At 39.3% G+C, this 24318-nt stretch overlaps 1 protein-coding gene across 3 annotated transcripts in view; it reads right to left on the minus strand.

Annotated features, from left to right (window-relative positions):
- Positions 1–24318, minus strand: part of PSD3 (pleckstrin and Sec7 domain containing 3) — a 559261-nt gene that overhangs the window by 224062 nt on the left and 310881 nt on the right. For all 3 annotated transcript variants that reach the window (XM_025393705.1, XM_025393706.1, XM_025393707.1), the window contains one exon: positions 5734–5823. In XM_025393705.1, the coding sequence (XP_025249490.1) occupies positions 5734–5823 (90 nt within the window). The remainder of the gene's footprint in view (positions 1–5733; positions 5824–24318) is intronic.

Below are 24318 nucleotides of genomic sequence, written 5' to 3' on the forward strand. Positions count from 1 at the left end.
GGGGGGGCGGGGGTGGACGGAAACCCACCCCCGCCCCCCCAGCCGGGGGGAAAAAGCGGGCCCCCCCCTAAAAAAAAAAAAAAAAAAAAAGAAACGCAGAGCAGATTCGATAGAGGACAGAAACGCAGAGCAGATTCGATAGAGGATAGAAACGCAGAGCAGATTCGATAGAGGATAGAAATGCAGCTTTTCTGTTACAATCAAGAACAAGGGTTTCCTATGAAACTCAGAAGAAATAAAATTCAGGGAACAGAAAGGCAGAGGAGCAAGACACTGCATTTTGAACACAAGATGGAGGAACTTTCAGGAAAATTATTATTTTTAAATGTTTTAATTGACAAATGAAAACTGTATATATTTATGGTATGCAATGTGATATTTTGAATATACATATATACTGTACAATGATTAAAGCTAATTAACATATTTCTCACTGCACATACTTAACTGTTTTGTGATAACATTCAAAATCTATTCTAGTGATTTTCAAATAAACAATATAATGTTATTAACTATAGTCACCATGCTATACAACAGAGCTCCAAGATTTATTTGTATTGTCTAAAGGAAATTGTACCCTTTGTTCAAATCCCCGCCATCCCCAGACCCTGGTAACCACCATTCTACTCCTTAAATCTGTGAGATCAACTTTTTTAGATTCCACTGTAAGCGAGATCATGCGGTATTTGTCTTTCTGTGCCTGGCTTATTTCATTTAGTGTAATGTCCTCCAGATTTATCGATGTCACAAATGACAGAATTCCTCCTTTTTAAGGCCAAATAGTATTCCACTGTGCACATCTACCACATTTTATCCTTTCATCTGCTGATGAACATTTAGGTTGATTCCATATCTAGGCTGTTATAAATTTTCAAAGGTTATTCTACAGAGTGAAGAGTTTCAGAAATATGCACATAATCAAAAGCTAACACTTCACTCGTTGCTATCAGCAGCCGATGAGACTGAGTAAAAGACGTTCCCAGGCTGACGCAGTCCACAAAAATTGCGGCGAGACAAAGCAGAATCCCAACAACTCCCGGACCTGATCCTTCAGACCAAGGCCTCTCCATTTGGAAGGCAGATCTCTAGCAACCCTTGTTTCCCCCAGGGATATTTTAATCACTTCAAATAATTCACATCTCCAATATCCTAGGATCATCTTGGGATCTTAGGAGAGTATGAACTAGTTTGCTTCCTCAAAGGTTTTTCAAAATTCCAGGACCAGTCCAAGAGCCAATGTACCCTAAGTACTTCCCCTCTTGCAGCATCAAAGACGGAAGTCACTAAAAACGCAAACCAAATGTAAGGTATAAAAATGGGGGAAGAGGGATAGACCCAGGAGAAAGAGGCTGTTAACAAGGTAAAAAGGTAAGGGTTAAGCAAGGTTCATTTTCAGGTCAACATCACAGGTGGTTCCTTTCAAAGAGCAGAGGATATGTATCCTTGGAAAGCAGCAAGCTAAAAAGGGATGGTGGGGAGAGGTTTTGACTACTGCCACTAATCTCACTTGCCTCTAAAAAATCTTAAACCCAGGTACCTGTAGGAAAGGATAGGGTCCCATTCCAGCCCACTTTAGGCTAAGTAAAATAATATCAAAAATAAAAAGTTTTAATAGCTAACAGACAATACTTACTACATGTGAGGACTCTAAAAGCTGTATATATACATACACGTGTATATGTATATATACACACACACACACACACACACATATATTCAAGTATTGAAACAACCAAATGACGTGGGTACTAATAAAATCTCCCATTTTATAGATGAGGACATTGAAATACAGCATTTACTTGATATAGTCCCCTGACTATTAAGAGATAGAACCTGGTATTAGAACCCAGTCAAGTACAGCTCTCAAATCATAATCTCAATCCTCATACTATACTGTCCTTCAAAACACAGCCTACAATACAGAGCTAGCCTGCATTCTCCATTCTTATCCCTCTTTATTCATGTCCTTAGCAGCTGTAATACTTATTAGAGCCTTAGGAATGTTTTACTAAATCTGTCAGACCCAAAGCAGAACCTCCCCTTTCTCTTCCACATTGTCCCCAAGGATGCTTGAATACAAATCACATCCAACCGCTGGGATGGGCGGAGCCCGTAGAAACATGATCACAGTGTTATTCAGAAACTTGTAAGACAATAACAGACTTTTTTGTGTTTATCTGTACTATGTCAATCATACCAGATGATCTGACCTATTTTGTTAAATGAATTACTGTCTTGATTTGATCATGTAGTTGAGAGGGGTATATAGGAGAATGTCTTTGGGTGAAAGAAGGGGCAGGAAGTGCAATGGAATAATAACCAAGATAACAAGTAAGTCTTTTACCTATACTTCAAAAGGCCATTTGACATAGTTTGTGTCCCCACCAAATCTCACGTTGGATAATAATCCACAGTACCGGATATGGGGTCTGGTGGGAAGTGATTGGATCAGGAGGGCAGAGTTCTCATGGATGGGTTAGCACCATCCCCTTGGTGCTGTTCTCATGATGATGAGTGAGCTCTCCTGAGCTATGGCTATTTAATAGTGTGTAGTATCTCCCTCCTCCCTCTCTTCCTCCTGCTCTGGCCGTGTAAGATGTGCCTGCCTTCCCATATGCCATGATTTTAAGTTTCCTGAGGCCTCCCTAAAAGTCAAGTAGGTGCCAGCATCATGCTTTCTGTACAGCCCGCAGAACCATGAGCAAAATAAACCTCTGTTCTTTATAAATTACTCAGGATGAGGTATTTCTTTACAGCGGTGGGAGAATGGTCTAATATACCATCTCAAACATCACCTCCTCCCAGCTTTCTGCTTTGAAGAATGTAAATAATATCCTATCACTGGTTGTCTTCTGATATCCAACTTATTTCACTTTTATTACAGATATCCATATCTTATACTCGAAGCACCTTGTAGGGGAAAAAAGTCAAATATCGGTTTAGGTTAACTGACTAAACAACGAAAACTGCAATGGAATTTTAAACCAAAAAAAGGGCTCAATGTATCATCCATCCCTTCAATACAGTATAAGGCAAATTCAGAAGCAAAATATTAATTAAATTCTCTGAATTAAAGGACTTAACACAAGTTTCTCATTTCTCATACATTTAAATATGTCACGGTCTATTTTTTAGACCTTTTAGACCTTAACCCTTTCTCTTCGGAAAACAAAACAGAATTTGGCTTATACTTTTATTTCAACATGGAATAACTGTCCATTTTATGGAGAAAGACCCCTCCAGTGTTTCTCAGTAGTCTGTGATCTCTGAGGACAGGTGCCCATTTGGTTTCAGCATCTTCTCCAATCCCACAACACCTAGTAAACACATGGCAGACCTTCAATAATGTTCCTAACTACAAAATAACACAGAACAACAGACATAAAAGTACAAATGTTACTTCCGAGTCAAAGAAATCTGAAGAGACATAAATCCAAATGTTACTTTTGATCCAAATTAATCTAAAAGTATCAAGGTCAATATGTAACAATGAAAAACTCAGTTTAATCTATGTAACTTTAAGCATTTTTTGATATTGAATCTAGCAGTTTCTATATATGATTATGAGGAAACCTAATAAAGGTCATAATTTTTCCTTTTATCTCACAAAAAATAAACTGAATGTCACACACACCTGTCATGTGGAGATAGGAAAGGTGGCAAAGAGAGAGAGAATGACCAGGATATTAAAAAACCTGTAAGATGACACCAAACGTTGAAAAGTTTCTATGTAGGTATGTATCTGTGTAACACATGTATAACAGTATTTTCCCCCAAAATTCAAGTACATATTCCACCTCATAATTTATCTTAGCAGGGAATCCAGCGATAGCTATCCTAAGACAAACAGAATGAGAAAAAAAGATACCAAAAGAAAACTAGAAAGCCAAAGAGAAAGGAAAAGACAAATAAAAAGAAACCAGGACAAAAGGAAGTCAAGAAGAAAGAGAGGAAAGGGAAGGAAAAATGAACAGCACACAGAATAGAGAAATGAAACAAACATTGTTTAAAGAAAACCTTTTCTTACTGAAATTTTCAATAAAACTCATTCCTATTGAAATGGAAAACCATCTTGGATGGGTGAGCGGCTGGGGTTTGTTATGGAAGTATTTCACTTGACAATCTCCATGCTAAACACCTCCATTTTCAGTATCATTTCACTATCACCTTCTCACAACAACAACAAAAACAAATAATACACATTTTCCCCGAGGTTTACAAAGATAATCCCATTGCACAACAGCAACAAATCATCTGGCAAATTCTTGGTAGATGAAGTCAAAGAATACATTCACTCAAGGTGAACAGTAGCCTCTGGACTGCATATTAACCATACATGGTTTAATACAGCTCCACCAACCATGCTGTAAATTAGCCAATAATTTGCCAGTAGTCATGCAGGTTACCATAAGCCTACCACTAAATTCTAAAAACTTCACTATGAGAATTTCCCTGTCAACTTTCATTTCTGACATAAGTTGATAAAAGCCTCACAAATCCTCTCTTGGAGAGACTCCGTAATTTTCCACGCAAATACCACTAGACTGAAAAAAGTCTTGTTAACACCATCCGGATTTAATGGAAGCTATAAAACATCTTTATCACGTCACAATCCTGCACCGTTTATCTCCCGCTCCCATTTGGAATTATACCTTTAGAAATGGCAGCATTTGCTCTATGAAGGACCTAAAAAAATGCCTTCTTTACTCCATAAATTAAAGCTACTTTTCTTCCTGCCTTTTTTTCATAATTTTTTGTAATGTGCTGCAAATAAAGTCAGGAAGACTAAGAATGTCATATTACTGCATCGTAATGGCTTCTTTCGTTTACCATAGTAGATATGTCTTTCCAAATCTGGCAGAACTCTATTCTATATAGCTTAAAAGTTACATAAAACATAACAAAGGACGTGTCTTTCAACATTTCCATATCATGTCATATATTTCCATACCACAGCTGATTCAAATGTCACCTTTCTTGAAAATTCATTTAAAGAAATTGATTCCAAAAGAAACCTATACGTGTACTAAGTTTTTAAAAAGGCTAGAATCAAATAGAGATCTATAAAAATCACATTCTCAATGTACACATCTTATCCTACAACTCCCAAAATATTTGTATTACCATTATTTTGTACTCAATCAAATGCCCATCTCATTTACCATGCTGGAGCATGCATGAATTCCAAAGTTGATTTTGTTGTCTCCTTGAAAACAATCTGATGATGGGGAAAAACATGCTGATTGTTCCCAATAATAAAGCCAAATGCAAATAGTTCAGGCACTCTACAATTACTGAGAATTTAATTTAATCTATTTCCAGAGACAACCTGAGTGGCTCTGAGACTAGGGATTGAACACAGTTGGAAGGGTTTCCATTATAGCCTGCAAATGCTTCTCTGTTTCCATAGTGCATATACCCTTGTGACCTTTCTCAAATTCTGATAGTCTATTTACAGATAAATCAAACAAAAACTGCCACTCACTATTTGTATCACCAACCATTCCAAATTTACTTACCTCAGTATTATTGATTATAACGCAGACCTCCAGAAATTATCAACTTAAGGTATTTTGCAGCATGAAAAATCAAGGACAAGGCTTAAAAGAAACATCACGAGTAAAACTAAAAGCAAAAAGCAAAATAAAGTGATCCTTAGCCTACTTAGGATTAAGCTGTAAGCAGCAAATAGAAACATAAGTGTACATTAAAAACCAATAGTTCTATGCTTACTTTCAGCAGATCCTTGGAGAAATCAACACCCTCATTTACCCCTTGCAGATTGGCAATGAACTCCTGACAGGTCATCTTCTTTCCAATGTTCTGAAATAGAGGCAAACAGTACATCACTATGACATTCATGGAATTAAAACTGATTCATAAATATGTGATGAGGCAGACCAATAATTTGTTTTTAAAAACATAACTAGGCCAGGTGTGGTGGCTCATGCCTGTAACCCCTGCACTTTGAGAGGCCGAGGTGGGTGGATCACGAGGTCAGGAGATAGAGACCATTCGGGCTAACATGGGGCTATGTTTAGTAGAAACCCCGTCTACTACTAACATGTTTAATAGAAACCCTGTGTCTATTAAAAATACAAAAAATTAGCTGGACATGGTGGCATGCAACTGTAGTCTCAGCTACAAGGGAGGCTGAGGCAGGAGAATCACTTGAACCCGGGAGGCGGAGGTTGCAGCGAGCGGAGATGACGCCACTGTATTCCAGCCTGGGTGACAGAGCGAGACTCTGCCTCAAAAAAAAAAAAAAAAAAAAAACCCAAAAAAAAGCAAAATCATAACTAGACATGTATTTACAAACACAGGGCTGGGCACAGTGGCTCGTAGCTCATGTTTGTAATCCCAGCATTTTGCGAGATGGAGGTGCGTGGATTACTTGAGGTCAAGAGTTTGAGACCAGCCTGGCCAACAATGGCAAAATCCTGTCTCTACTAAAAATACAAAATTTAGCCAGGCTTAGTGGCAGGTGACTGTAGTCCCAGCTACTCGGGAGGTTAAGGCACAAGAATCGTTTGAACCGGGGAAGCACAGGTTGCAGCGAGCCGAGATTGCACTACTGTACTCCAGCCTGGATGACAGAGTGCAACTGTATCTCAAAAAACAAAAACAAACCAAACACAAGTTTATATAAACATACATACAATTTTAGTGCACTAAAAACATGGTTTATTATGCTTTTAAAATTCTCATTAAATATAAATAACAAACTTATACCAAAAACTTACTATAATGTAGAAAAAAATTTGAAAAACCGATGCTACATTTATATAATATATAACATAGTTTTTAATGAAAATCATGGGTAAAAACTGACATTTCTGAGCTGAACCCAGATAGCTGTTTATGCATTTATTTGTGTTACCTACATACTGTCAAGACCTGTGAAGGATCGGAGATTTACACTACTTTCAAGTCAACATGTTAGCCTGTCACAAGCTAATAAATGCTGGCAGAGGAAAGAAGTCTCCGATAGACAAGGTATTTGTTACTTACAATAACAGGAGTAGCCAGAATATCAACATTTCCTTGTGACCACTGGGCTCTAGTTCCCTGAGTCCCAGCTGTCACAGAGCAACTTGAATAGGGCCACATGCCACCTGCACATGCAGTGTGTTGCATTATAGGAGAGAAAACCCTAAACTTCAGAAGCTGGAATCTTTAATCATGGGAAAGATGCCTATCCCTTTGCACTAGCAGGAGACACCAGCTCTACCTTCCAGGGAGATATGCGAACCTGACCGCTGCTATGAAGTCACTACAGCATCTTCCAAAGCTACTCACTGTATATAGAAATAATCTTGAAAAGATAGACAAGAACAAAGGCAGCCACAGCCTCTGTTCACAAAACACACAGGAAAGTGTGAGACCCATGGAAAATTATCTTCCAGCACGTCTTCAAAGCTGGTTTAAGGACAATAAAGTTTAACAAAAGGAAATCACTTTAATAAAGTAATTAGAAAACCCAAACTACAAAAAGAGCAAAGATACAAACTAAGAAAACTAACAAAATCGCTATCACAGAGAATCGCCTCTTATTCTAGCTCTAAACAACTAGTAGAAGCTGCCAGCTGTGGAGGATTCCTAGGTTCCATATACACAGCAAGATACATCTGTGACAAGTGCAGGAGAGGAAAGCAGAGCACAGACAAGTGTCACAGGTATCATCTCTAGCAAAATGTAGTCCAAGTGAATACAAAGTGTACCAGCATCGAAATATACCTGTGGCCGGGCATGGTGGCTCAAGCCTGTAATCCCAGCACTTTGTGAGGCCGAGGTGGGCAGATCATGAGGTCAGGAGTTCAAGACCAGCCTGGCCAACATGGTGAAACCCCGTCTCTACTAAAAACACAAAAATTAGCTGGGTGCAGTGGCAGGCACCTGTAATCCCAGCTACTCGGGAGGCTGAGGCAGGAGAATTGCTTGAACCTGGGAGGTAGAGGTTGTAGTGAGCAGAGATCCTACCACTGCACTCCATGCTGGGAAACAAGAGCAAGATTCCATCTCAGAATAGATAAATAAATAAAAAATAAAAAAAAAACCCAACCAAATAAATAAATATACCTGTATACACTACCACTATGCATAAAGGTATGCTTTTCAAGGCCATGCTATTCATTCGCAAAAGACTAACAGTAGGGTAGAACAGCACCTACTAAATTCATTTGAATACCTACAGCATTCAAAACGAGAAAGCAGACTTCTGCAGATAGACTTTAAAAAAGTGGCAGAAGCCGGGAGCAGTGGCTCACCCCTATAATCTCAGCACTTTGGGAGGCCAAGGCAGGCGGATCACTTGAGGTCAGGAGATCGAGACCAGCCTGGCCAACATGACGGAATCCCATCTCTACTAAAAATATGAAAAAAAAAAAAAAAAAAAAGCCAGACGTCATGGCGGGTGCCTGTAATCCCAGCTACTCAGGGGGCTGAGGCAGGAGAACCATGTGAACCCGGGAGGTAGAGGTTACAGTAAGCCAAGATTGTGCCACGGCACTCCAGGCCGAGCGATCGAGCGAGAGACCAGTTCGGAAAATAAATAAATATAAAGGAGGCCAGGCATGGTGGCTCATGCCTGTAATCCCAGCACTGCCGGGAAGGCCGAGGCAGGAGGATCCCTTGAGCCCGGGAGATCAAGACTAGCCTGAGTAACACCCATCTATACAAGCAATATGAAAATTAGCTAGGTGTGAAGACGCACGCTTTGCAGTCCCAGCTACTCTGGAGGCTGAGGTGGAAGGATCACTTGAGCCCAGGATGTTGAAGTTACAGTGAGCCATAATTGTGCCACTGCACTCCAGTCTGGGTGACACAGAAAGACCTTCAAGAAGATGCACAGGCATAGTTTTAAGGGAATATGTATGCACAACCTCAAATTCAAAGACAGATTTGCCTGAGAACATACACCCGTGTGTCATGGGAGTAATCACTTCCCACCTCCCCTTTCCTAGCCACCCTTCTGTTTCACAAAATAAAACAATTCGTCCCACTCAAGCTATCTAAATATTTACAATGACAGTGCTGATATTTTTTGTTGTTGTTGTTAAAAACCTTGACTCTTTCATCAGCAAAGAATGCACAGAGTTTGTATGAAACACTGAAAAAAATGGTTTGACAGAAGTGGCTTTGTCAGCTAACTTATTTAACAGATATTTCTCATAAGTTAAATAAATTAAATCTGCAGTTCAAACGTTTTGTTGATAATTAGTTTAGAGCGCAGAAAGAAATTTCAGTGAAAAATACTGTTTTGCAACAGTATATTGAAGAAGACAATAACTCAATTTTCCCAATCTTTTTCAAGTGTATCCGGCCAAACAACGTGTCTCAAGGGAAAAAAAAAAAACCATATACAGTGAACAGTCATTGTGATATAACTTGGCAATGCCTTTTTAGATATGTTCTGGGTATTTGAGAAGATGCATAAATAATGACTAGGTAACAAATCCTTTTCCAAGTCAGGTGGTGTTTAATTATTTTAATGAAATTGAGGAAAAGTCTAATTTAATTATCAGTTAATCATCAAAACAATTTTTTGATATGTGATCTACAAAATTCAACTGCTTGTAACATTAGCTGCTTTAGTTATTAATAAACTTCTTTGTAAAAGTACACTAAAATACCAGTATAAAAAGGAAAATTTTTCTCTTAAAAGTGTTAATTGTGTAATATGATAAAGTATCAACTACTATAACTTTTTAAAAGTATCAGCTTCATTAAAATACAATTCACAGTATATTCTTTTAAACCATATACTTCAGTGATTTTTAATAAAGTTGTGCAATCACTGTTAGGCAGGAATCTAGACCCAACATGGCGGCGTTACCTGGCGTAGCAGGCCTTTTGTTAAAGACTCCCTTCACCCTTGTACACACCCACAGACTTACATGCGTCAGAGTTCTGGGGCTGGGCAACCACACTCCCCCATGACCTGCAGCTCACCTGCATTCCACAAGTTCGTAAACAGCAGTTTCGGTTGACAGTTTCCAAAGACCCCTTCCTCATGATCCTTACTCAACTCCTGCCCTAGTAGTTTCAAGACCCCCCAGGCCCTGTTTGCACAACCAGCTTCCCTACCTCTCGGGCTATAAAAAGCCCCTACCCTCCTCCCTCAGCGCGACTTCCTCGGCCCAGGCCTTTGGACCGAGGAACCTCGCCTGGGAGTCCTAATAAAGGCTATTCTCACTGCCATTTGCCTTGTGTCTTCGTTCCTGGTTCGGCTCCAGCCTCAGTTTACCTTTATAATCACCACCACTATCTACACTCAGAACATTTACCCCCTAAAGAAACTCCACACTCACCAGCAGTTATTCTCCAAATCTCTTCCACCACCCTCACTAGGGATCATCTGGCAACCACAAATCTGCATTTTCTTTAAACAGATTTGCCTTCTCAGGACATTTGAAATAAATGGAATCATATAAAATGTAGCCTTTTATGACTAGCTTCTTTTACTTAACATGTTTTCCAAGTTCATCCATGTTGATGCATAAATCAGTATTTAACATCATTTCTAAATAACAGTCCATTGTATGGATATAACAATTGCGTTTCTTCATGTATAAATTGATGAATGTTTAGACTATTTTCTGTTTTTGGCTACTATCAATAATGCTGCTATAAATATTCATGTATAAGTTTTTGTGTAAACATGCTTTCATTCCTAGATTTAGGAGTGGGATTACTGAATCCTATTGTAATCTTGTTTATTCTTTTAAGGAACTGCCAGACTCACTTCCAAAGTGGCTGCATCATTTCACATTCCCACTAGCAGTGCCTGAGGGTTCCAATTTCCCTCTAACCTCACGAACACTAACATCTGTCCCTTTTACTTTAGGTATTGTTATGGGTACGAATGGGTATGCCATGGTTTTGATTTGCATTTGACCCTCAGCATTTTTTTCATGTGCTAATTAGCCATTTGTATATCTTCTTTAGAGAAATGCCTGCTAAAATCCTATTTTCCTTTCTTATTGGGATATTTATATTTTTGTTATTCAGTTGTAAGACTTCTTTACATATTCTAGATATAATTTCCTTATCAGATATATACTTTAAAAATATTTTCTCTCATTCTGTGGGTGTCTTTTCACTTTTTTCATTTTCTTGATGATGTCCTTTTTAAGCAGGATATTTCCCTGACCCCTTCATGGGCAGAAATCGGAGTATATGAGCACTGGAGTCAGCCACTCCACTCACTCAAACCTGCTGTGTTCCACCCCTTGCTGGAGGGAACACAAAGGTGAGTGGGTATGGCAGCTAGGGTGAATGCCTTTGGGCACCAGCTGGAGTGAACTCTGTACTGGCCCCACGGCAACATCTGGGGAGGGGTGCCTGTGACCCCTGAAGTCCCAGAGGAAGTATCCGGGTGCTCTTTTAGCTTGCCTGTCTGCTATGGCTTAAGTGCTAACAGCTCAGTGGATCCTCTGCGTTTTTGCGTGAGGTGGCTGCCTTCTGCCAGCAAGGGCAAAGGGTCAGTGTGACAGCCTTTTGCAACCACACTTGTGGCACCTGAGCTCTTGTCCAGCATCCAGGAGAAATGAGGTTGTACAAACAAATTGGAAGATGGTAAATTCAAGACATTTTATTGCCAACGGAAGTGGTTCTCAGCAGGAAGGGGAACTGGAAAGCGGACAGAGTGGGAAGGTAAACTCCACTGAAGTCTGGCTGTCTCTGGCCAGATTCTTCTCGGAAATTATACTGTCAAACTGACCCTCTGAAGTCAACCCACTTCTCTCTGACATCTAGCTGCAGTCTCCAATGTCCAGCTGCTTCTCCTCTCTCTGCTGGCTGAGCCTGGGGCTTTTACGGGCACAGCAATGGGGGACAGGGCAGGCCATGGGTGGCTTTCGAAAAGGCAACATTTGAGCAGGAAATCAGGCATGTAAGTTATCACTTTGGGCCACCGTATCAGGCTTTTCAGCTTGAGGGTGGAGCCCTCACTGGCAACCCATCCTCTTTGGCCCAGAATTTCCCTGCCTCCTGTCCCTATCTATCACTTTGAAGCACAAAAGGTTTTAATTAGTAGCTGAAATCCAGTTCACCTATGTTTTATTTCATTACTTGTGCATTTTATATCTAAGAAATCACTGCCTAATCCAACATCACAAAGATTTACTCCTAAGAATTTTGCAGCATTAGCTCTTGTATTTAGATATTTGACCCATTTTGAGTTCATTTTTTTTTTGACAGAAAGCAGAGATTTGACTTTATTCTTTTACATGTGGATATTCAGTTGTTACAATATCATTTACTGGAAAGACTATTTTTCCCCACCAAATTGCTTTGAAACTCTTTTTGAAATCAACAGACCATAAATGTAAGGGATTATTTTTACACACTTGATTATACGGCAATGATCTAGCTGTTGAGCTTTATACCAGCATAATTCTTGATTACTGAAGCTCTGCACTGAGTTTACCATGTTAATAGTTTTAAGCATACAGTTCAGTACCATTTCACATTAGTATATTCACACTGTTGTGGAAAAGAATTCCAAAACCATTTCATCTCACTAATCTCAAACTCTATACCCATTAAATAGCTTCTCTTTTCCCCTTCATGCCAACCACTTGTAGCCAACATTCTACTTTGTTTCTATGATTTTAACAACTTTTCTTACCTCAAATAAATGGAATCATATTTTTTCTTTTTGTGACTGGCTTCTTTCATTCACTTAGCATAATGTCCTCAAGGTTCATCCATGTTGTAGCATGTGACAGGATTTCTTTCCTTTTTAAAGCTGAACGATTTTCCATTTTTTGTAGAGACCACATTTTATTTATACATAAATCTGTGGATGAACATTTGGTCTGCTTCTACTTCTTGGTTAATGTGAAAAGTGTGGAAATGAACATGGGTGGGCAAGTATCTCTTCAAAATCCAGCTTTAAATTTTATATATATATATATATATATATACATGCAGAAATGAGATTGCTATATCATATCAGTTATATTTTTCATTTTTTTGTGGACCCTCCAAGCTATTTTCCATAGTGGTTGCACCATTTTACAATTCCTACAACAGTACGTTTCTAATTTCTCTACATCCTTGCCAAAAATATTTTCTATTTTTTTGATAGCAACGATCCTAGTGGGTATCAGGTGATATCCTACTGTAGTTTTTATTCACATTTCTAGATTAGAGAGTGTTGAGTATGTTTTCATATGCTTGTGAACTCTTCTTTCTTTTTTTGAGATGGAGTTTTGCTCTCATGGCCCAGGCTGGAGTGCAGTGGCACAATCTCTGCTCACTGTGACCTCTGCCTCCCAGGTTCAAGTGTTTCTCCTGACTCGGCCTCCCAAGTAGCTGGGATTACAGGTGCCTGCCATCATGCCCAGCCAATTTTTTGTATTTTTAGTAGACATGGGGTTTCACCATGTTGCACAGGCTGGTCTTGAACCCTTGACCTCAGGTGACCTGCCCACCTTGGCCTTCCAAAGTGCTGGGATTACAGGAGTGAGCCACTGCGCCCAGCCCTTGTGAACATTTCTAGACCATCTTTGGATAAGTATCTATTACAGTATTTTTCCCCTTTTAAAATCAGGATATTTGATTTTTAGATGTAGAAATACAGGAGTTCTTTATACAGTCTGATATTAACTCCTTATAGGTATATGATTTGTAAACATTTTATTCTATTCTGTAGGTTGCCTTTACATGCCCCTTTGTTTTAAGACACAAAAGTTTAAGTTTGATGTAGTCCCATTTTTGCTTTTGTTGCATGTGCTTTTGGTGTCATAGCGAAGAAATTGCCAGCACATATAATAATGTGATGCTTTTCCCTTATGTTTTTTCCTCAGGATTTTATAGTTTCAGGATTACATTTAGGTCTTAAAACATTGAGATAGTTTTTGCACACTGTGTGATATAAGGGTCCTACTTCTCATTTTTGCATAAAGATACTGTATTCACACTACCATTTTTTAAAAAGTCTGACATTTCCCCAATGAGTGGTCTTAGCACTCTTGTTAAAGATTTGAAGATTTGCGCACTCTATTCTATTCCATTAGCCTGTCCTTATGCCAGTTCCACACTATTTTGACTACTGTAGCTTAGTAATATGTTTGAAATCACATATGAGTACTCCAACGCTGTTATTTTTCAAAATGTTCTGATTATTTGGGGTACCTTGAGCTCTCATATAATTTTTAGAATATTTTCCATCTCTGGGATAAATGTTACTGACATTTTGATAGTAATTGTGTTGAATCTGTAGATTACTTTGTACAGTATAACATATTAAAAAATTAAGTCTTCCAGTCCATGAACATGAAATATTTCCCCATTTATTTGTATCTTATTATTCTGCAGCATGGTTTGATAACTTTTGAAATGGAGAAATCAGGAGTCCTCCAATTTTTTGTGTCTTTTTCTACATTTTGACTATTCTGAGTCCTTTGCATTTCCACATAAATTTCAGGATTTGTCTGTCAATTTCTTTACATACATACACAAAGTCAACTTGGATTTTCACAGTGATTATGTTGAATCTGAAGATCTGTTTGGAGAGTACTTCAGTCTTAACAATAAAGTTACAACACATGACTACAAAATCTTTCCACTTTTACAGTTTCTTTTTTCAGTATTTTATAGTTTCACTTGAACTAATTTTGCTAAATTTATTCTCTAATATCTTGATCTTTTTGAGGCTACCGTAAAATTAATTTCACTTTTAATGTTCGTTGCTAGTATATAGAAATACAATTGTTTTGTAAACGCTCAACTTGTATTTTGCAGCCTTCCTAAACATCTTTAGTTCTAACAGGTTTTTTCTTTTGTAGAGTCCTGAAGATCCTCTACACAGAAGATCAGTTCTCCCATACAGATTCTTTTAGTTATTCCTTTGATTTTGTTTTAAAGACACAAAATATTTTATTATGCCACATATAAACAGAGTTTTTAAAAACTGAAACATAACAGCTATATATATTTTTAGAGTATATGTGATATCTTGATATATGTATGTAACGTATAATGATCAGAACAGGGCAAAAGGGACATCCGTCACCCCAAAAATTCACCCCTTCTTTGTGCTGGGGACATTTCAATTGCTCTCCACCAGTTATTTTAAAATATACAAATTATTGTTAACTATAGTCACTCTACTGCAGTACTGAACAATACACCGTGTTCCTTCTAACTGTATTTTTGTGCCCATTAACCTAACATCTTTTTTTTTTCCAGTTTGAATTTTGACTCAGCAATGCTCATGCCTACATCTCTTACTTCTGTAGTTGGTATGGCCTGTTCCCGCTGCTGCTGCTTCTTGGTCTTCAGGTTCTCCCTATGCTTGTTGACCAGTGGCATATGATACAAGTATTCTCGGGCCACAGATCTGGGGACTAGTATTTCTTGCTCTCGTAGAACTTCCTGAGGTTTGCTTTCTGAGTTGGCTAATCACAGTGAGAACACAGGGAACAGATTTGGAAATGACTATAATCTAAGAGAACTGGAATGTCAGGCACCTGTCACTTTGGCAACATACATCTGAGACAGGTCTACCTTCAGGTTGTCCAGCTATCTTAGCAGCTCCTCCTCCTTCTTGCCTCAAAGATCCCGGGCCTTAATCTTGGCTATGGCTGCAAAAGCCACCACCACTGCCAAATGCCCCAAGGGAAAGAAAAAAGTGCCCATTAATCAACCTTTCAAAATCCTTTCTAAATCCCCTGTGCCCCCTCCTCCCTCCTTCTAGCTTCTGGTAACCACCAATCTACTCTCTACCTTCATGAAATCTACATTTTAAGCCCCCACATTTGAGAAAGAACATATGGTATATGTCATTCTGTGTCGGTTTATTTCACTTAACGTAATGACCTCTGTGTTCCATCCACATTGCAGCAGATAACATAATTTCATCATTATCTATGGCTGAATAATATTCTACTTATATTTATGTACCACATTTTCTATATCCACTCATCCATAGATTAACATTTAGGTGAATTTCATATCTTGGCTAACGTGAACAGCACTACAATAAACATGGGAGTGCAGACATTTCTTCAATATACAGACTTCCTTTTTTTAAAATACATACCAAGCAGTGGGAATGCAGAGTCATATGGTAGTTCTATAGTTTTTCAATGAGCATTCACACTCTTTTTCATACTTTTTCAGACACTGTACAAGTTTCCCTTTCTCTTCATCCTGGCCAGTACTCATTGTTTATTGTCTTTTTGATAACCATTTTAACTGTGGTAAAATGATATCTCAATGTGGTTTCGATTTGCATTTCCCTGATGATTAGTAATGTTGAACAAGTATTCATATGTCTGTTAGCCATTTCTATGTCTTCTTTTGAGAAATATCTACTCCATCAAAAATTCTGCCCATTTTAAAATCGAGTTATTTGACCATTTGTTGTTATTTATATACTCTGGTTATTAACCCCTTTTCAAATGGAGAGCTCAAAAATATCTTCTACCACTCTGTAGGTTGTATCTTCACTTTGTTGATTATGTCCTTTACTGGGCAGAAGTGTTTTCACTTGATGGGACACCGTGTCTGAATATTTTAGCATTTGTTGCTCATAATTTAGAGGTCTTGTCCTACCCCCCGCCCAACCCCCTGCAAAAATCTTTACTCATCCCAACATTGTAAAGTGTTTCCGCAATCTTTTCTTCTAGTAGTTTCATATTTTTAGGTCTTACATTTAAGTCTTTAATTCAAGTTGAGGTGATTTTTGTAAATTGTGGAAGTTAAGAGCCTACTTTGATTCTTCTTCTTAAGTATATCCAGTTTTCTGAGCACCATTTATTGAAGAAATGCTGCATTCCTCAAAGTATGTTCTTGGGGACTTTGTCAAAAATAAGTTGGCTATAAATGCACAGATTTCTAGGTTTGTCTATTCTGTTCCACTGACCAGTGTGTATGTCCATGCCAGTACCATACTATATTGGTTACCATGGCTTTATATATAACATATATAATAGTATAAACACATTACTATTATATATGATATATATATATACACATATTTTTCTTTTTTTTTTGAGAGGGAGTCTGGCTCTGTCGCCCAGGCTGCAGTGCAGTGGCGCAATCTCGGCTCACTGTAAGCTCTGCCTCCTGGCTTCACACCATTCTCCTTGCCTCAGCCTCCCGTGTAGCTGGGACTACAGGCACCTGCCACCACGCCCAGCTAATTTTTTGTATTTCTTAGTACAGACGGGATTTCACCACGTTAGCCAGGATGGTCTTGATCTCCTGACCTCGTGATCTGCCTGCCTCAGCCTCCCAAAGTGCTGGGATTACAGGCATGAGTCACTGTGCCTGGCCTTTTTTTTTTTTTTTTTTTTTTGAGATAGAGTCTCGCTCTGTTGCCCAGGCTGGAGTGCAGTGGCGCGATCTCGCTTCACTGCAACCTCCACCTCCTGGGTTCAAGCGGTTCTTCTGCTTCAGCCTCCCAAGTTGCTGGGACTACAGGCCACCACACCTGGCTAATTTTTGTATTTTTAGTAGAGACAGGGTTTCACCATATTGGCTGGGATGGTTTCAAACTCCTGACCTCGTGATCTGCTTGCTTCGGCCTCCCAAAGTGCTAGGATTACAAGCCTGAGTCGCTGCATTTGGCCTGGTTCTTCTTTAAATGTCTGCTAGAACTGAGCGGTGAAACTGTCAGGTCATGAGCTTTCCTTGGATGGGAGATCATTTTATTAGTGCTTTGATCTCATAACTCATTACTGGTCTGTTGAAGCTTTTTCATTCTTCAGAGTTCCCGATGAACTTCATGGTTCTTGACCCTTCTGGGTAGTTTGTATGTTTCCAAAAATATCTCCACTTCTTGTTTTTCTAAGTAGTTGGGGAATACTTTTTCATAATAATCTCTAATGATTTCGTATTTCTTTGTATTTCCGCGGTATCAGTAGTTCTGTCTCTTTGTTTCTGCTTTTATTGATTTTGGTCTTTTTTCTTAGACTAGCAAAAAGTTTGTCAATTTTGCCTTTTTTGAGACGAAGTCTCATTCTGTTGCCCAGACCGGAGTGCAGTGGCATGATCTTGGCTCACTGCAACCTCTGCTTCCCGGGTTCAAGCGATTCTTCTGCCTCAGCCTACCATGTAGCTGGGACTACAGGAATGTGCCACCATGCCCAACTAATTTTTGTATTTTTAGTAGAGACATGTTTCACCATGTTGGCCAGGATGATCTTGATCTCCTGACCTCCTGATCCGCCCACCTCGGCCTCCCAAAGTGCTGGGATTACAGGTGTGAGCTACTGTGCCTTGCCAATTTTGCCTATGTTTCAAAAAACCTGACTTTTTTTTGACCTTTTAAATTCTTTCTTAAAATCTGAACTTCACTTTTTATACTCTGACCTTTATTCTTTCCTTCCACTAATGTTGAGTTTTTTTACCTTGCTTTTCTAGTTCTTTACAGTGTTTCATTAGATTGTTCATCTGAAATCTAAGTTTAAGAAAACATTAATACATAGTAACTATATTTACTCGGTACATGTGATATTTTGAAATATGCATGTAATGTGTAATAATCTAATAAGAATATTTTGGATACCCATCACTTCAAACATTTACTGTTTCTTTGTGTTGGGATTTCAAATCTTCTAGCTATTTTGAAATATTCAATAATTATAAACTATATTCATCCTCTGGTGCTATGAAACAATAGGACTTATTCCTTCTAACTATATGTTTCGACTAATCTCCCTTTATCCCACCACCACCACTATCCACAGCCTCTGGTAACTATCACTATACTGTCTACGTCCATGATACCAACTTTTTAAACTCCCACATGAGGGAGAATATACAATATGTGTCTTTCAATGCCTAACTTAATTCACTTAATATAATGACCTCTAGTTTTATCCACGTTACCATAAATGCCAAGATTTCATTTTAATGGAAGAGTAATATTCTATTATGTATATGTGCCCCATTTTCTTTGTGTATTCATAAGTTTGATGGACACAGATTAATTCCATATCTTGGCTATCAAGAATAGTACTGTAATAAATACAGGAATGCCCTATAACCCTGACAGTAATTTCCTTACATTTGGATAAAAACAGAGTAGTGGAGAGGGGGGAGGAGCAAGATGGCCGAATAGGAACAGCTCCAGTCTCCAGCTCCCAGCACGAGCGACACAGAAGACAGGTGATTTCTGCATTATCAACTGAGGTACTGGGTTCATCTCACTGGGGAATGCCGGACAATTGGTGCTGGTCAGCTGTTGCAGCCCGACCAGCGAGAGCTGAAGCAGGGCGAGGCATCGCCTCACCTGGGAAGCGCAAGGGGGAAGGGAATCCCTTTTCCTAGCCAGGGGAACAGAGACACACAACACCTGGAAAATCGGGTAACTCCCACCCCAATAGTGCACTTTAACCAAACGGGCACCCCAGGAGATTATATCCCACACCTGGCCGGGAGGGTCGCACGCCCACGGAGCCTTCCTCATTGCTAGCACAGCAGTCTGCCATCTAACCGCAAGGCAGCAGCGAGGCTGGGGGAGGGGCGCCCGCCATTGCTGAGGCTTAAGTAGGTAAACAAAGCCCTGGGAAGATCGAACTGGGTGGAGCTCACAGCAGCTGAAGGAGGCCTGCCAGTCTCTGTAGAATCCACCTCTGGGAACAGGGCACAGCTAAACAATAACAACAACAACAACAACAAAAAAACACAAAAAAACAAAACAACAGCAGCAGAAACCTCTGCAGACGCAAGCAACTCCAACACGGAGGTTGAGATCTGAGAGCGGACAGACTGCCTGCTCAAGTGGGTCCCTGACCCCTGAGTAGCCTAACTGAGAGACATCCTCCACTAGGGGCAGTCTGACACCCCACACCTCACAGGGTGGAGTACACCCCTGAGAGGAAGCTTCCAAAGCAAGAATCAGACAGGTACACTCACTGTTCAGCAATATTCTATCTTCTGCAGCCTCTGCTGCTGACACCCAGGCAAACAGGGTCTGGAGTGGACCTCAAGCAATCTCCAACAGACCTACAGCTGAGGGTCCTGACTGTTAGAAGGAAAACTAACAAACAGGAAGGACACCCACACCAAAACCCCATCAGTACGTCACCATCATCAAAGACCAGAGGCAGATAAAACCACAAAGATGGGAAAAAAGCAGGGTAGAAAAGCTGGAAATTCAAAAAATAAGAGTGCATCTCCCCCTCCAAAGGAATGCAGCTCATCGCCAGCAACGGATCAAAGCTGGATGGAGAATGACTTTGACGAGATGAGAGAAGAAGGCTTCAGTCCATCAAATTTCTCAGAGCTAAAGGAGGAATTATGTACCCAGGGAAAAGAAACTAAAAATCTTGAAAAAAGAGTGGAAGAATTGATAACCATTATAATTAATGCAGAGAAGGCCATAAACGAATGGACAGAGATGAAAACCATGACACAAGAAGTAAGTGACAAATGCACAAACTTCAGTAACCCACTCGATCAACTGGAAGAAAGAGTATCAGCGATTGAGGATCAAATGAATGAAATGAAGCAAGAAGAGAAACCTAAAGAAAAAAGAAGAAAAAGAAATGAACAAAGCCTGCAAGAAGTATGGGATTATGTAAAAAGACCAAATCTACGTCTGATTGGGGTGCCTGAAAGTGAGGGGGAAAATGAAAACAAGTTGGAAAACACTCTTCAGGATATCATCCAGGAACACTTCCCCAACCTAGTAGGGCAGGCCAACATTCAAATTCAGGAAATACAGAGAACGCCACAATGATACTCCTCGAGAAGAGCAACTCCAAGACACATAATTGCCAGATTCACCAAGTTGATATGAAGGAAAAAATGTTAAGGGCAGCCAGAGAGAAAGGTCGGGTTACCCACAAAGGGAAGCCCATCAGACTAACAGCAGATCTCTCAGCAGAAACTCTACAAGCCAGAAGAGAGTGGGGGCACATTCTTAAAGAAAAGAATTTTAAACCCAGAATTTCATATCCAGCCTAACTAAGTTTCATAAGTGAAGGAGAAATAAAATCCCTTACAGATAAGCAAATGCTTAGAGATTTTGTCACCACCAGGCCTGCCTTACAAGAGACCCTGAAGGAAGCACTCAACATGGAAAGGAACAACCGGTACCAGCCATTGCAAAAACATGCCAAAATGTAAAGAACATCGAGGCTAGGAAGAAACTGCATCAATTAACGAGCAAAATAACCAGTTATTATCATAATGGCAGGATCAAGTTCACACATAACAATATTAACCTTAAATGTAAATGGACTAAATGCTCGAATTAAAAGACACAGACTGGCAAACTGGATAAAGAGTCAAGACCCATCAGTCTGCTGTATTCAGGAGATCCATCTCACATGCAGAGACATACATAGGCTCAAAATAAAGGGATGGAGGAATATCTACCAAGCAAATGGAAAACAAAAAAAAGCAGGGGTTGCAATACTAGTCTCTGATAAAACAGACTTTAAACCATCAAAGATCAAAAGAGACAAAGAAGGCCATTACACAATGGTAAAGGGATCAATTCAACAGGAAGAGCTAACTATCCTAAATATATATGCACCCAATACAGGAGCACCCAGATTCATAAAACAAGTCCTTAGAGACTTACACAGAGACTTACACTCCCATACAATAATAATGGGAGACTTCAACACCCCACTGTCAACATTAGACAGATCAACGAGACAGAAAGCTAACAAGGATATCCAGGAATTCAACTCATCTCTACAGCAAGCAGACCTAATAGACATCTACAGAACTCTCCACCCCAAATCAACAGAATATACATTCTTCTCAGCACCACATCACACTTATTCTAAAATTGACCACATAATTGGAAGTAAAGCACTCCTCAGCAAACGTAAAAGAACAGAAATTATAACAAACTGTCTCTCAGACCACAGTGCAATCAAACTAGAACTCAGGACTAAGAAACTCAATCAAAACCGCTCAACTACATGGAAACTGAATAACCTGCTCCTGAATGACTACTGGGTACACAACGAAATGAAGGCAGAAATAAAGATGTTCTTTGAAACCAATGAGAACAAAGATACAACATACCAGAATCTCTGGGACACATTTAAAGCAGTGTGTAGAGGGAAATTTATAGCACTAAATGCCCACAAGAGAAAGCAGGAAAGATCTAAAATTGACACTCTAACATCACAATTAAAAGAACTAGAGAAGCAAGAGAAAACACATTCAAAAGCTAACAGAAGGCAAGAAATAACTAAGATCAGAGCAGAACTGAAGGAGATAGAGACACAAAAAAACCCTCCAAAAAATCAATGAATCCAGGAGTTGGTCTTTTGAAAAGCTCAACAAAATTGATAGACCGCTAGCAAGACTAATAAAGAAGAAAAGAGAGAAGAATCAAATAGATGCAATAAAAAATGATAAAGGGGATATCACCACCGACCCCACAGAAATACCAACTACCATCAGAGAATACTATAAACACCTCTACGCAAATAAACTAGAAAATCTAGAAGAAATGGATTATTTCCTGGACACTTACACTCTCCCAAGACTAAACCAGGAAGAAGCTGAATCCCTGAATAGACCAATAGCAGGCTCTGAAATTGAGGCAATAATTAATAGCCTACAAACCAAAAAAAGTCCAGGACCAGGTGGATTCACAGCTGAATTCTACCAGAGGTACAAGGAGGAGCTGGTACCATTCCTTCTGAAACTATTCCAATCAATAGAAAAAGAGGGAATCCTCCCTAACTCATTTTATGAGGCCAACATCATCCTGATACCAAAGCCTGGCAGAGACACAACAAAAAAAGAGAATTTTAGACCAATATCCCTGATGAACTTCGATGCAAAAATCCTCAATAAAATACTGGCAAACCGGATCCAGCAGCACATCAACAAGCTTATCCACCATGATCAAGTGGGCTTCATCCCTGGGATGCAAGGCTGGTTCAACATATGCAAATCAATCAATGTAATCCAGCATATAAACAGAACCAAAGACAAAAAAACCACATGATTATCTCAATAGATGCAGAAAAGGCCTTTGACAAAATTCAACAGCCCTTCATGCTAAAAACGCTCAATAAATTCGGTATTGATGGAACGTACCTCAAAATCATAAGAGCTATTTATGACAAACCCACAGCCAATATCATACTGAATGGGCAAAAACTGGAAAAATTCCCTTTGAAAACTGGCACAAGAAGGGATGCCCTCTCTCACCACTCCTATTCAACATAATGTTGGAAGTTCTGGCTAGGGCAATCAGGCAAGAGAAAGAAATCAAGGGTATTCAGTTAGGAAAAGAAGAAGTCAAATTGTCCCTGTTTGCAGATGACATGATTGTATATTTAGAAAATCCCATTGTCTCAGACCAAAATCTCCTTAAGCTGATAAGCAACTTCAGCAAAGTCTCAGGATACAAAATTAATGTGCAAAAATCACAAGCATTCATATACACCAGTAACAGACAAACAGAGAGCCAAATCATGAATGAACTTCCATTCACAATTGCTTCAAAGAGAATAAAATACCTAGGAATACAACTTACAAAGGATGTAAAGGACGTCTTCAAGGAGAACTACAAACCACTGCTCAGTGAAATAAAAGAGGACACAAACAAATGGAAGAACATACCATGCTCATGGATAGGAAGAATCAATATTGTGAAAATGGCCATACTGCCCAAGGTTATTTATAGATTCAATGCCATCCTCATCAAGCTACCAATGAGTTTCTTCACAGAATTGGAAAAAACTGCTTTAAAGTTCATATGGCACCAAAAAAGAGCCCGCATCTCCAAGACAATCCTAAGTCAAAAGAATAAAGCTGGAGGCATCACGCTACCTGACTTCAAACTATATTACAAGGCTACACTAACCAAAATAGCATGGTACTGGTACCAAAACTGAGATATAGACCAATGGAACAGAACAGAGTCCTCAGAAATAATACCACACATCTACAGCCATCTGATCTTTGACAAACCTGAGAAAAACAAGAAATGGGGAAAGGATTCCCTATTTAATAAATGGTGCTGGGATAATTGGCTAGCCATAAGTAGAAAGCTGAAACTGGATCCTTTCCTTACTCCTTATACGAAAATTAATTCAAGACTTCAAATTTAGATTAGAGACTTAAATGTTAGACCTAATACCATAAAAACCCTAGAAGAAAACCTACGTAATACCATTCAGGACATAGGCATGGGCAAGGACTTCATGTCTAAAACACCAAAAGCAACAGCAACAAAAGCCAAAATTGACAAATGGGATCTAATGAAACTAAATAGCTTCTGCACAGCAAAAGAAACTACCATCAGAGTGAACAGGCAACCTACAGAATGGGAGAAAATTTTTGCAATCTACTCATCTGACAAAGGGCTAATATCCA

This window comes from Theropithecus gelada, chromosome 8 (genome assembly GCF_003255815.1).
Source record: "Theropithecus gelada isolate Dixy chromosome 8, Tgel_1.0, whole genome shotgun sequence".
Taxonomy (NCBI): domain Eukaryota; kingdom Metazoa; phylum Chordata; class Mammalia; order Primates; family Cercopithecidae; genus Theropithecus; species Theropithecus gelada.